This window comes from Chaetura pelagica, unplaced genomic scaffold (genome assembly GCF_000747805.2).
Source record: "Chaetura pelagica isolate M959 unplaced genomic scaffold, ChaPel_1.0 scaffold69, whole genome shotgun sequence".
NCBI lineage: Eukaryota > Metazoa > Chordata > Aves > Apodiformes > Apodidae > Chaetura > Chaetura pelagica.
In genome coordinates this window covers 3,828,749-3,841,794 of record NW_009970724.1, presented here as the reverse complement: position 1 = coordinate 3,841,794, position 13,046 = coordinate 3,828,749, and the positions used below count along the sequence as shown (strand labels likewise).

Below are 13,046 nucleotides of genomic sequence, written 5' to 3'. Positions count from 1 at the left end.
AGGAATGCATTTCTCACCTGCTTTTTCTGAGCAGCAATTTCCCGCTCCCCCAGCGATGCCACTCAGCATGGCCAGCGTCAAGCAGAGCTGATCTGTGCCTGCAGAGCATGTCTGATGAGTCCTGAATCATTGGATTTGGGATGCAAGCACAGAGCAATTGGACATGGGCAGCAGATCTGACGCAGAGTCCTGTAGCTACACTCAGAAAACCCAGACTCTTAAAGGGAATTATGGATTAACCCTGCCAGGATCTAGTTCTTAATGTCTTAATCCATGATCATAAGAAGTAAAAGCACAGCAGGCAACTGAATGTAGGTCCTCTAAGTGTCGAACTAATGGACTAACCATTGGTCCGTTCTTTACAACTCAAGAGTAGAGCCTCAGTTCCTCTCTGATGCCTAATTCACTACTCCATAATGTTATCTAGCTACCTAGCAATCCAATTTACTTGACTTATATCTGCTGATCATTCTGTTTATTGACTCAAAAAGAATGTAGTATCATGCTAATGTTTTAAAATTTTGTTATTGCCAGTATGTGCTTTAGCTATTACAAAAAAAAATTCAACAAAGTTACTCAATACCAAAAATAATCAATTAACAATTATCTGTTCATTTTTGGGAAGAACAGCTAAATAAATTAGAGGGAAAAAAATGGCTTTTTCTATTATTCAGTTGCTAATGCTAACAGTAATACTAATTATAATCCAATTTCAGTTTACACAGGAGCACCTATTGAAAAAATACAAGTTACAATTCAAGCAGGAGACCAAGCTCCTACAAAAATGGTACGCTTAGTAACATTTGAAGATCCAGCAGCACAAGTATCTTCCAGCAAAGCAGTCCTTAAAAGAGTGAAGAAAATACTTGATAATGCTTATGACCAGGTACAGCTGTAAAACTCCACTTTTTGATTTACAGAAGACATTACACAAAGCTTAGTTTTTTCTGTTTCTTTTACTAAGTATTCTCCTTTGTTTAGATAACATTAAAAAGAAAATATTTTTTTTTTTAAAGGGGGGGGGGCAGGTGTGGAACACAGAGAGGCTTTTGGGTATACAAGTCTTTCTGCTGGTCTTTTGTTTGCATTCATCTCTCCTGCAGGTGAAGAACTATAGAAGGAGCAGGTGGATTTTGTAGGTTTTTCTGATAATCTTTTTTAAGACACAAAATAGCTGTTGTGTGCCTAAAAGGTAGTCTATTCTTTCTAGCTTCTGCAACTGTAGCAAAAAGGTATGACACCTACCTACACATCTTGCCCTGACATAGTCACAGCTACAGCAGTGTCTTTACCAATATCTGCTACATATAACTGTATGATCAACAGTTTCTTGGGGTATTGTTCTACTTACGTGGTTTTAACACACTGTTATGAACTTGCCTTATTGGGGTGTCTTGAAGAAATGCTATCAGGCATTTCATCTTTTAAGGCAGCAGACAGATCCGTAGTTCTCTGTATCTCATTTTACTTACAGCCTTCTGCAGGAACACAGAAAAATAATTTTGTTTTTCCACTTGTACCATTGACTAGGGGACGAGAAAATCCAGAAGCTCGTCGTCCAGTGCCAGCAGCACCAGTGGAAGTGCTGAGAGTACAACAAGCAGCCCATCCAGCAGCGACTCTGACAACAGAGCATCACAGGGAGACACCCAGATAAATCTGAGAACAAGACAATCCAAAGTCAAAGAAAAGAAATTCTATCCCTTTGGAGACAGCAGTGGTAGCAGCAGCAGCAAAAGCAGCAGCAGCAGTAGTAGCAGCAGTAGTAGTAGTAGCAAAAGCAGCAGTAGTAGTGGTGGTGGTAGTAGCAGCAAAAGCAGCAGTAGCAGCAAAAGCAGTAGCAAAAGCAGTAGCAGCAGCAAGGACAGAAGTAGCAAAAGCAGTAGCAGCAGCAAGGACAGCAGTAGCAAAAGCAGTAGCAGCAGCAAGCACAGCAGTAGTAGGAGCAGTAGCAGCAGCAAAAGCAGCAACAGAAATAGTAGTAGAAACAGCAAAGGCAGCAGCAGTAGCAACACAGGTAGCAGCAAGAGCAGCAGTAGTAAAGCATCTGGTATGAAGCATAAGGCCAAGAAGCAGTCCAAGACCACATCATTTCCACAAGCCAGTGCTGCTGAAGGAGAGAGGAGTGTCCATGAGCAGAAGCATAAAACACAGAGTAGCAGCAGTAGCAGCAGAAGTACCAGTAGTGGCATCAGCAGCAGCAGTGAAAGTGGTGTTGTTTCCCATCGCCACAGCAAATATGACACACAAGCTGGGCTGAAACATGACAAGTCCCAGTTTAACAGCCACAGTAGTTATGACACTTCTGCACAACGGGTAAGTTTTTCTTAATGGTTTGACTTTGGGTTGGAGGTGATCCTTACTGCGCTGTAGATAATAACCTCTTTTGGAATTTTGCAGGAATATCACCTTCCAAAAGTATACCAGCTCCGTTTCAAGTCTGCTCAAGTCCATTGGGTAGGTCCCTAATTCAAGTGCACATTCCCATGGTGGATACAGTTGATATAATCAAGCATTTTACTGAAGGGTTTGTTTGATTCATATCATTTGAGCATTCCATACTATCAAATATCAACACTGACAATGGCCAAAATAAGCATATTTATTACTAAAACACCATTACACTACATCCTTCTGTTGTTGCAGCACTAGCAATCCTCAAATTTTGGTCAGGACAGTTTTGGGCTAGATGCTGTACAATCCAGCTAAATCTAAGTTAACAAAGACCACAGGGCAATTATAAAACAGCAGAATCTTCCAATAGGAATAGCTGTGTCCTCAGTTTCTATGGAATCATGGTAAAATCATCGTGTATGTGGATTGTGTCAGAAACCAGGTTCAGTATGCATTACGGCACAGAGGTATTTAAGTGTATCTTAGAAGGATGCTCATACAGTGGGTTTTTTAAGTGTTACCTGTAAAGTTGTTATGTATCCTGCTTATGAAAGAGGAAGAAGATTTACAGTGTTTTTAATTAAATTTTAATCTCTTTTTTTATTTCTAAAAAATATGGAAATGTATGACTACTTAAGTGTCAGACTTTGTTTTCCCTAACATTAGGCCTGAACAGTGTGATGTTGCCATTTGCAATCAATGTCTACATGGCAGGGTGATAGTTCTGATTTTGATGTCTCCACTTTAAGATTAAGGCCATGCCATAGCTTTTTTAACTTATTTTGTTTCATAGCATCCAGGTCAGAAGATGGCAAGCAGCTCATCATCATCTTCCTCTGAGTCAGGAAGCAGCAACAGCAGCAGCAGTGGTAGCAGGAGCAGCCACTCAAGAGGCAGCAGCAGCAGCAGAAGGAGCCACCACAGTAACCAAGGAGAAAACTCTGAGCACAGGTCGAGGAGGAGCCACAAGAGTAGGGGAGTCAGCAGTGACCACAGCCGTGGTTCCGGCCAGACGCGTGAGGTACTGCTGTCCATGTGGTACAAAGGAGGCTTTGCTGGCTGATGAGCAGGAGCTGTAGATGTGGTGGCACTCTAACCAGCTGAGGGAGTTAGGCTCAGGGGGAACACTGCAAGTCAAGTTTGTCAATGGAAAGTTGAAGTCTGAGAGATTTTCCCCCTGTGAAAACCTTTTTTTCAAATTCCTTTGGCTTTAGGGGGTTTTTTTGCTGGTTTCTTAGGTATATTTTCCTTTATTTCTAAGGGTGTTTGCATTATGTGAAAGCCTAGATATAGAAATTAGAAAATTGAAGGGAATGGCATTGCAAGTTAAAGGGGAATTAATTTTCTTTTCCCTAGGAAATCCCAAAATGCAAAATACACTGCATTAAGGCAAAAAATGCAGAGAATAATAGGTTTTATTTAAAGATTTTTTTATTATTTTTTTTTACTTAAGTCCACCTAATTATTTTTAGATGTAGATCTGAGGTCATGAGTGCATGCAGAGTATAGCTAAAATCAGATTCCCCATGGTCATTACTGATTGGTAAATGTAAAATCCCATTAAGCACAGACCATCTTTATTACACACTTAGTATTCTATAATTGCACTAAGGTAAGTTATCTACATAATAATAGAAAAAATAGCTCTGCAAATGCAGGCAGTGTCTGTGGGAACTCTGATACTAAGAAGGATTTCAAAATAATCAATTGGCTTGAAGGAGTTGTAGTACAGTAAAATAGTTGTGAATGTATATAGAGCTATGTAGGTATCTAGTATGTGTTGTAAGCAGCTATTTGAAATAGTAATGCACAAAATCTTACTAAGTGCATAAAGATATTTTACAAGAGTCATATCCACATTACAACAACCACATCTCTGAAAATTCCTCATGGTAATGAAATAATTAAGATTTCAATCAAATTTATTCTTCAATATTGGACATACAGAAATATGTACTGCAAACTAAACCAGTGAAGGAGGAGGAGGGCAGGTTCCTGCTATCAGCACACGTAACCGGGACTGTGGGCTCGCCAGTGAATACACAGAAATACTTAAGCACAGATGGTTGGGGTTGTTTTTCAGCGCAACTTCCTGGGAGACATCATTCCACCTGGCATTACGATTGTGGCACAGGCAGTAAGGAGTGACAACAGAAATGAAGGTTATCAAGCTACAACATATGTTCGTAGTGATGCTGCCAAAGTTGATGTGCAACTAGTTGTGGTTCAGCTGGCTGAAACCAATTGGAAAGCATGTGCTGATGCTGTAATACTGCCTCTGAAAGCACAGGTAAGCACACAGACAGCTTCACCCAGAGAGACATCCAAAAGGCTGAGAGTTTTTTTAATAAGTGCAGAGCACCTGCTGATTAGAAGAAGCAAACAGGAGAAACATACATATTTTGAAATCTTTCCCACAGATAGTGAAATTTCAGAAAATTCTTCCTATCTTTTTTGATTTGAATTAAAAATAAAAAAAAAAAATATTTAAAAAGAAATAAAAAATCTACCACCTCAAAATCTGGCAAAAAAAAAAAATACTTTCAAGACACATCAAAATATTATCTGAAGTATAAAAATATTTCAAAACCTGACTGCTTCATTACTACCTATTTATTATTTGCTATAGTATGATTTTGCTTGTCTACAAATTTGGCTTTTTTTTTCTATATGATTAATTTCAGAAGACTCTCAACTCAAATCTATTTGATACATTGTATTTCTTAGGATTTATATTAAAAGATGGGAATAGTAAAGTTGGGTAATGTGTTAACACCTGAGAAAGCATTATAAATGAACAAACAGGTCTTTTCTTTTTTTTGCATCTCCTTGTGCTCTGCTTCCCATGTGCCTCAAAGCAAGAGATCTTATCAAACAAATCTGCAAACCTGTACTTTTCAAAGCTGCCACTAACAAATTCAGCATGATATTTCAGTATTGAAAAAGGTGGGATTCAAATCAAGAAGTACTAGGGAATGCTAGTAGAAATTCTGGTGCAGTCATCTTCTAGAAAAAAAAACAACAAACATTGATTATGAAATTTCCAAGCCTAGGGAAATCTCAGGTAATTATGACAAACCCGATGTTCCAGGTGCTACTTTGAGACAGGAACATGTACATGTAGTTATGCACAGTGTAGCAAACTTTTTTCTGCTATCCCTTAGATTTTTCCAGACGTTGTAAAAATTTCTGTGAGCCCATTTAGAGCAAAAGGAAAACTTGGAAACATTAAGAATTGATGCAAAGTTTCAGGAAAGAAGAAAAACTTGAATTTTTAAATAGTCAAGGGTGATTCTATCATTCTTTTCTGAATTTGGGTGACTTTTTCCCTCTTTATAAAGGCCAGACTGAGATGGGGCAAGGAGTGCCGGGATTATAGGATAGCAGCCATGGCTACCACAGGCCAAATGGCAAGAAAGCCAGCTGTGCAGCTGAAAGTGCAATGGGGAAACCTTCCATCCTGGATAAAAAAGACAAGCACTGCGTATGTAATTCACTCTTTCTTAAGTTATTGTTTTGCCTTTTTTGTGTTAGTTGGCTTTATAAAACAATGAAAGAACTGGAATAATTTTCCAATCCAAACATATTTGGGAATTTTTTTTTAATGGAAAACACAAGTTCAATGGCACAAAAGTATTTTGTGAATGTGTTCTACTTTCTTCACATTTCTTGTTAAAAGATATACCCCACATATTTAAAAGCTTGACATAGTTAATTTCATTTTACATATTAAATGATTTGATATTTTAATTCAAAATGTCTTTTTCTTCTGAAATGTTCCTCTATGCAGTCATAAATAAATGCTCAGTTAAAATGAGCAAAATAAGAACAATGTATAAAATCAACTTTTATTTATTTGACTTTTCAGTTCTTCTGTTGTCTCACTGATTTTTTCAGAACTGCTAGTAGTCCTCATCCTTTCATGTCTGCTTATCCTCATGTACCTGAGTTTGTCACATCTTGTTTACTTCTAGATTGATGCGATACGTTCCTGGTGCAGCACTTGTGTTGGGCTTCTCAGAAGCACATCAGAGAAATCCATCTCATGAATTTATAGTAAGGGCAGCTGCAACATCCCCACGAACAATTGATACAGTAATTAAAGCTCCTGGGGTACGTGTCAATTGTTATTGTCCTTTTCCTCACTTTGAATGGATTTTCAACTAATAATGTTTTGATACTTAATGTAAAGAGGAAAAAAAAAAAAGAAAAACAAAAAGAAAAATATTCCCTTTCAGAGAAGTTGCTAGATACTCAACTGCATTACCTGGGTCTTGAAATACATAGAACAGAACTCCTTTGGTGTAAAGTAGCAATAAGATGAAAATCTGACTCTAGTCAAATACCTCATTTTCAAGCAGAGAACAGCAGTTAGGCCTAAATTGTCTCCAGTAGGACTGCTTTGCACTCACACTTTTATTCATTTTACCCAGTCTGATGAGTTCTGTGGGATGTATAGATCTCTCAGCACAGATAATGGAGGCTTTGAAAACACCTTGGACTCAGTTGCAACCATGTACAGCATCTATCTGTGCTGGCACTCAAGTCCCACGTCTGCAGTAACCACACTTGATGAGACAGGTCTGAGCAAGTTATGACAGCCACAAACGCAGTTCTGCTTTAACCAAACTGGAGCACTTAAGTTACACTCTCAGAGCAGCTTGCACAGGCTGGATCTGCAGAATCCCACTGATTAATTGGTCCTTGTCCACCGAAGCCCTATGCACCACTTTGAAAAATTTCCACTATGGATCTCTGGCAAATTAGTAGCAACTAGCTATTCATACACAGGGAAATTAGTGTGTCTTTAACCTTCCATGGTGCTTCAGTGTTGCAGGATCTTTAATATATGATAATGAAGAAGCAGGCACACTAGGCTTTAATTTGATTCTCTTGGTAAATGTAATTTGTAGCTACAGTGAGGGATCTTACCCCAGTTCTCATCATGGCAGTTTTCAGCCTGTAATGGATAGTGTTCATTTTTCCAGATACATCCATTGACTTACTCAGTTACTTAACTTGTTACCTTATTTTTTAAGAAGTCACTTAATTATCACTTAAACTTCATCTATGTTGGTTACTTTCCAATATCTTTAACAGTTTCTCAGAAAGTCAAGAAGTGTGAGAAGGCAATGATTCCTCACAAAAGCTTTAGCTTTCGGGTTATCCTGGAGAGACTAACACAACTGCAATTGTAAAAGTGCATCTTCACAAATTTTTTTTTTCAAGATATGAGTGTTTTTTTGTTTGCAGTCATCTCTTGAGAAATATGGTGCAATTTATCTTAATGTATTTTCATTTCTGCTTTTCCAGGTAACACTTTACTATCAGGCACTCCGAATGCCATTCACTCTGCCCTTAGGCCCATCTCCAACTTATGAGGCTCAAGATATCACTGTCTGGAATATATTTCTCAAAATAGTTTCTCAAATAGCACAAGAAGATCAATGTAAATATTACTTATATGCTCATCTCATGAATAAGTAATGTTAGTAGATCCCTCTTCTGCTATGACTGGTCCTTGCATTTCCTTGTAGTGGTCTTACAGGGAATCATAGTGTCTCTCACCATGCCTTCTCAACTGCTTATTCCTGCACTTAGAAGTATGTTTGTTGGCAGATGAATGAAAATTAAGTACATATTCAGAGTTCAGTAATCACTCCTGTCTGCAAGTCCTAGAGGTTGTCTTTAGTCCCATCTAAGACGGTGCTGTCTTTGCATTGACAGGCATCAGATGATGGGTACAAGATAGATTATGTATTTGCTGTCCTGTTTATTTTCTTAAAAAATGAGTCGTGAGTCTTAGCTGTTTGGTGCCTAACACCTCCATGGGAAATAATGAACTAGGGTGGTTTTTTTGTGGTTACTATTTTCAGTTTCTCAGGAATTGAGTACATTTTAGTCACTGATAGCTTGAGTTTTGTATTTAGCATGTCATCAAAATCAATACTAGCGTAGTCCATGTCTGGTAGTTATTCTCTATTGCTATCCAGTCCTTACAGACTCTGGCAGCATTGACAGCTTCTGCCAAAGAGATGTTGAAGTTTCTTTCCTGTTTGCTGGGTAGTTCAACTCACAGATGTGGCCTTCAATACCTGGCAGCAGCATGCATGCCATCATCACATCTGCCATTTCTTTTCTGGTTTTGTTTTGCAGCCACATGTGAAGTCAGTGAAGGAGATTTCAAGACATTTGATCACATGAGCCATACATACTCTTTCAATAAAAGCTGCAACCTGATAGTGGCCCAAGACTGTAGTCAACACCCAAAATTCATCATTACTACAAGAAAGGTTGATTCCTGGTCTTTCTCAAGAGAGGTTCACATAAATACAACCTCAGCGTAAGTGTGGTTTATCCTGAGGGCTCAGGGATTAAGCATAAAGTTTCAGTAGTTTGTCTGGGGATGGGAGATGTCTAGCTCCTAGGTGAAAGTGGTTTGCAATCAGATATTTGGGGAAAGACAGGATTTCCAGAAGGAATCCTCATGTTAGACTCTCGGGTTTAGCTGCTCTTGCCTTCAATTTCACAGCCACCATTATCTGATAACCAGATCATTAGGTCCCCACACTGTCTTGTCTTTAAAGCTTGAATCTCAAAATCTAATATTCCAAATTATTTTTGCACTTTGCAAATAAAACAAGTCATTAATTTGTTCAAAATTCAGGTATTCATATTGGTTCTCTGCTAATTTTGGTCACAAATATCTCTACCTTCCACATTTTAAATTAATTACTAGTATCTTCTTTTTCTTTTGGTTTTCTCAAGGAACATCACAATCTGTCCTGCTGCAAATTCGTCACTCCTTGTAGCATGCAATGAAGAACCAGTTCTATCTCATAGTGGAGTTTCTGAGTATGAAAAAGGTAAACAGTGCTATTGCTTTTCCAGGACTGACACCTTCAAGATATTTTTATAAACTCCACAGGAAAAAAACCCTCAATGTGAAAATAACCCAAGTGGAATTAGTTCAAAGAAAAACTAGAGACTTTGCTTTCTTAAAATTCATCTTGACTTACATTCCTGTTTCCTATGGTAGGTACACTCTTTTTCCCAGCATAACTGAGAGATAAATAGAATGCATTGTATATGTATGGTAAGTCCAGGTTGGTGACTGTTTAGAAAAAAGGAGCTCCTTATGGTAGCCTTTAGACACTTTGGTTCAGACATTTAGCCAGAGCACCACCAGTGTTTTCATAACTATGAGAGTTAGGCTGGATACAAAAGTCTATTCCAACTATAGGGAAAAGCGGTGGAATATTTTTACAAATTAAGGAGATAATTTCTTCTATTTTTTATCTCTCCACAATAAATAAATAAATAAATAAATAAAATCCCAATCTAGTAACATAATTGTCATTGTGATGGAAATTCATTATGGTGTATTTTGTGTCACTCAGTTCCTCCATTAATTTGAAATTCAGCAGGTCACCTAATTTTTCACTACCTTTTTACAGACAATGTTAAAATTTATAAGAATGGAACAACAGTTATCGTGGAAGCTCCAACACATGGACTGAAGAATGTGGCATTTGATGGTGTAATCCTTAAGGTATTGGGTTTACTTTCAAGGTTACTACTTTCTGTTTAGTACCTTGGCAGTGTAACAGACAAACACTTCAGTATTCACTGCAAAGGTGTGCTATTTCACAGGTTACTGTTGCTTCATGGATGAGAGGAAAGACCTGTGGAGTTTGTGGAAATAATGACAGAGAAAAGCACAATGAACTCCTAATGCCGAATCATAAGCTGGCACACAGCTGTTCTGCCTTTGTTCATTCATGGGCATTGCTAGAGGAAACCTGTACTGGTGGTGAGTAGATCTGTAAACAATTTATGCTTAGAGAGAATACAATTTCACTTTCCTCAGCCAACAGCTAGAAAATATAATTTTTAAAACAGCAGATACCTCTTACCTAGAAAAGACAATAGCAATATATATTCATTTTAATGTAATTAAGCACTGACTGTTTGAAACACTGCCTGTGAACACAGAGAATATATACTACAGCAAAATGTTTTGTCTCATGTGCAGTTCAATTATAAATAATTGATTCTACTATAATTTCTTACACTGAGTAACTTCTTTCTTGGAGAGACGAAATCAGGTATCATCTGATTTTTTTACCACTGAATTAAAGCAGTTTCAACACTTGTCCGCAGACTTAATTATATCAAAGAAGTTGCAGGCTATGAATGCAGTGTCAGATCTTCAGTTTATGTACATTTTCAGAGTGCACAAAATTTCATTTTTGCTCTGCACCATCTGAGGGTGCAATCTCAGGGAAATATTTAGAAATACTCCTAAAGTAAAAGGGCTTCCTTTCACATGCAGCTGGAAAAATGATGATAGTTTCCCATAACATCAATAGAGTTTTGTTCTGTAGGTCTCCATTTACCTTGGACCAGTGATAACTTTATTGAAGCTAATGGTTGTTCTCTCCTTGACTTTAGTGGTAGTAGAATTGTACTTTATCTGTGTGTCAGGAAACGGAGTTATAACTGGGATCCTGTTAAGTTACATTATACCTTTCTAGTGAGATAATTGCAGCTTTATAAAAATCATCCAATACAAAAATTATCCTTGATGCTATTATATAAATGCTGCCTTTTTTTTTTTAATCCATTCACTTCAGTTGACATTTTTCCTAATGCAATGAAGTAGCCATTGTCCTTGCAGTATCTATTCTTAATAGCTTTCAGACATGAGAGGTTATTTTCTGTGTATTATGTAGTTCTAAAAAACTGGGTATACATGATTCCATTTGGGTTGTATTGTGCAATTAGATTTTAAAAATAGCTCCCCTTTCAGACTCTTTCCTCTATCCCCCAACTTATTATCATCCTATCTTGGTAACCTCACTACTCTGAAAATGGTTTGTCAGGCATCTGTGTTTTAATAAAAGCTGAGGAGAAAATATGGACCTTTATTATTGCAAGGATCAGTTGGGATTTATTTCTACAATTTTAACTACCCTTCCTTTTCCTCTCAGGGTGCAAGCTGCAGCGCAGTTATGTGAAGCTGGATCGAAATCCCACTATTGATGGCGAGGAATCTACATGCTACTCTGTTGACCCAGTACTGAAATGTAGGAAAGGCTGTACTCCAATCGAAAAAGCTTCAGTTAAGGTTGGCTTCCACTGTTTCCCAAAAGGTAAGATATTTTTCTCACTCTGTGTCACGTACTGTAGGCACTCTGTCAGAGCACTTGAAAGAACAAAACACAGCACAGCTACACACAGACGTGTACTGCTCTGGCTCCTCTCTGAGCTGCTGTTTTTAGTCCCATTAGTATTTGCTATAACCACTGACACTACTGGCCAGCTACAAGCCAGTTTAGATGATGGCAGGTAGCATCATCTGCAAGAAACATTTGAGCTGGTAAAAGGGGCAGCAGCGATCAATAGAATTTTTTCATGTTTTCAGGATCTCCATAAATTGAGAGAAGCACCACAGTCTTTTTATGCACATTGCAGCCTGCAATTTTGTGTAGACTGGGGCAAGCAAGGCAATTGAAAGTCAGTCAAGTAGTGTGACAGTACTGTTGTGGTTAGGCTGCCATGCTAGGCCACTGTGCAATACATCAGCAAAAAACCCATTGCTGAAATGTTCTCTAGATTGTTCAAAAAAATGGTTTGTTTTTGAAGGTACACACACATGTGCGCTCCAGATTTTTAAAAATACTGGGTCTTTTTCTCCTTTTACTTACATGACTTCTTCACAGATGTGGTGTGCTACCTAACACAAATTCACACTGAATTATCTAAGCATGAGAGGAGAATCCAGCCTGGAACATACAAATATTTCTGTGCCTTCCTTCCTTAGCCTTTTCATTAATTGCACAGTACAAGTACACCTCAGAGCAAAACCTACCATTTAGGAGTATCTACTGAAGTGATCTGTTCTCTGTGTTATTCTGTTGCCCAAATCTGTTGTTAGCTGGAATAATCCAGTGTAGTTTCACTGAAGCAAATAGATCTCTGTGTTGAGTAATAATGGAAAGGAACCGAGTATTTTGTGCCTGAGTTTTAACAACATCTGTGTAGAACTTTGCACTTTGCTCTTGTTATTAATATGCACAATGTGCTGAATCAGCCCATAAAAGCAATGAGAATCCTTCTATAATAGTCAACCATCTACAACAGCCTATTCAACAAGTAGCACAGAGAGAGTGCTAACAGTTTTCTTACACCTCCCTGAGCTGTGAATAGATGCATCCTTTCAGGAAAGAAAAACCCAACCTCCACAAAAAAAAATCTTCCAAAATCTTGTCATATCCATGTTTCACAGGTTTCTTTTGTGTGTCCAATTCTGTATCTCTGAAATATCACCACCCCAGGCCACTCACTGCCTCAGAATATTAGGCTATAATAAAGCTGTTTAATTCTCTCACAAAAATGTGTGAGAAAAGAGGAAATTCAGGTGTTTTTTTTTAAAAAAAGTTAGATGTCACAGCCAGTGCTGCTTTTACAGCAACTGCAGGCTTCTCTGGTTCATTTACTGAACCAGAGACTGGGAAGTCTGCTAGCAACACTCTTAATCAAGGGCTTTTAAAATTTATTTATCCTGAGGAGGTGGAGGAAGATGGTGAGGAGGAAGAAGAAGAGAAAATATTATATTTGCAGAGGGGGGGGGGTTGCAAGAGAATTGC

At 38.1% G+C, this 13,046-nt stretch overlaps 1 protein-coding gene across 1 annotated transcript in view; it reads left to right on the top strand.

Annotated features, from left to right (window-relative positions):
• LOC104396723 (vitellogenin-1-like) overlaps positions 1-13,046 on the top strand; it is a 42,856-nt gene that overhangs the window by 28,038 nt on the left and 1,772 nt on the right. Inside the window, exons 22-35 of the mRNA XM_010006595.1 lie at positions 717-886; positions 1,531-1,924; positions 1,997-2,316; positions 2,401-2,457; positions 3,188-3,415; positions 4,478-4,684; positions 5,736-5,878; positions 6,369-6,507; positions 7,708-7,843; positions 8,551-8,737; positions 9,163-9,260; positions 9,852-9,946; positions 10,048-10,207; positions 11,388-11,549. Of these exons, the coding sequence (XP_010004897.1) occupies positions 717-886; positions 1,531-1,924; positions 1,997-2,316; positions 2,401-2,457; positions 3,188-3,415; positions 4,478-4,684; positions 5,736-5,878; positions 6,369-6,507; positions 7,708-7,843; positions 8,551-8,737; positions 9,163-9,260; positions 9,852-9,946; positions 10,048-10,207; positions 11,388-11,549 (2,496 nt within the window). The remainder of the gene's footprint in view (positions 1-716; positions 887-1,530; positions 1,925-1,996; positions 2,317-2,400; positions 2,458-3,187; positions 3,416-4,477; positions 4,685-5,735; positions 5,879-6,368; positions 6,508-7,707; positions 7,844-8,550; positions 8,738-9,162; positions 9,261-9,851; positions 9,947-10,047; positions 10,208-11,387; positions 11,550-13,046) is intronic.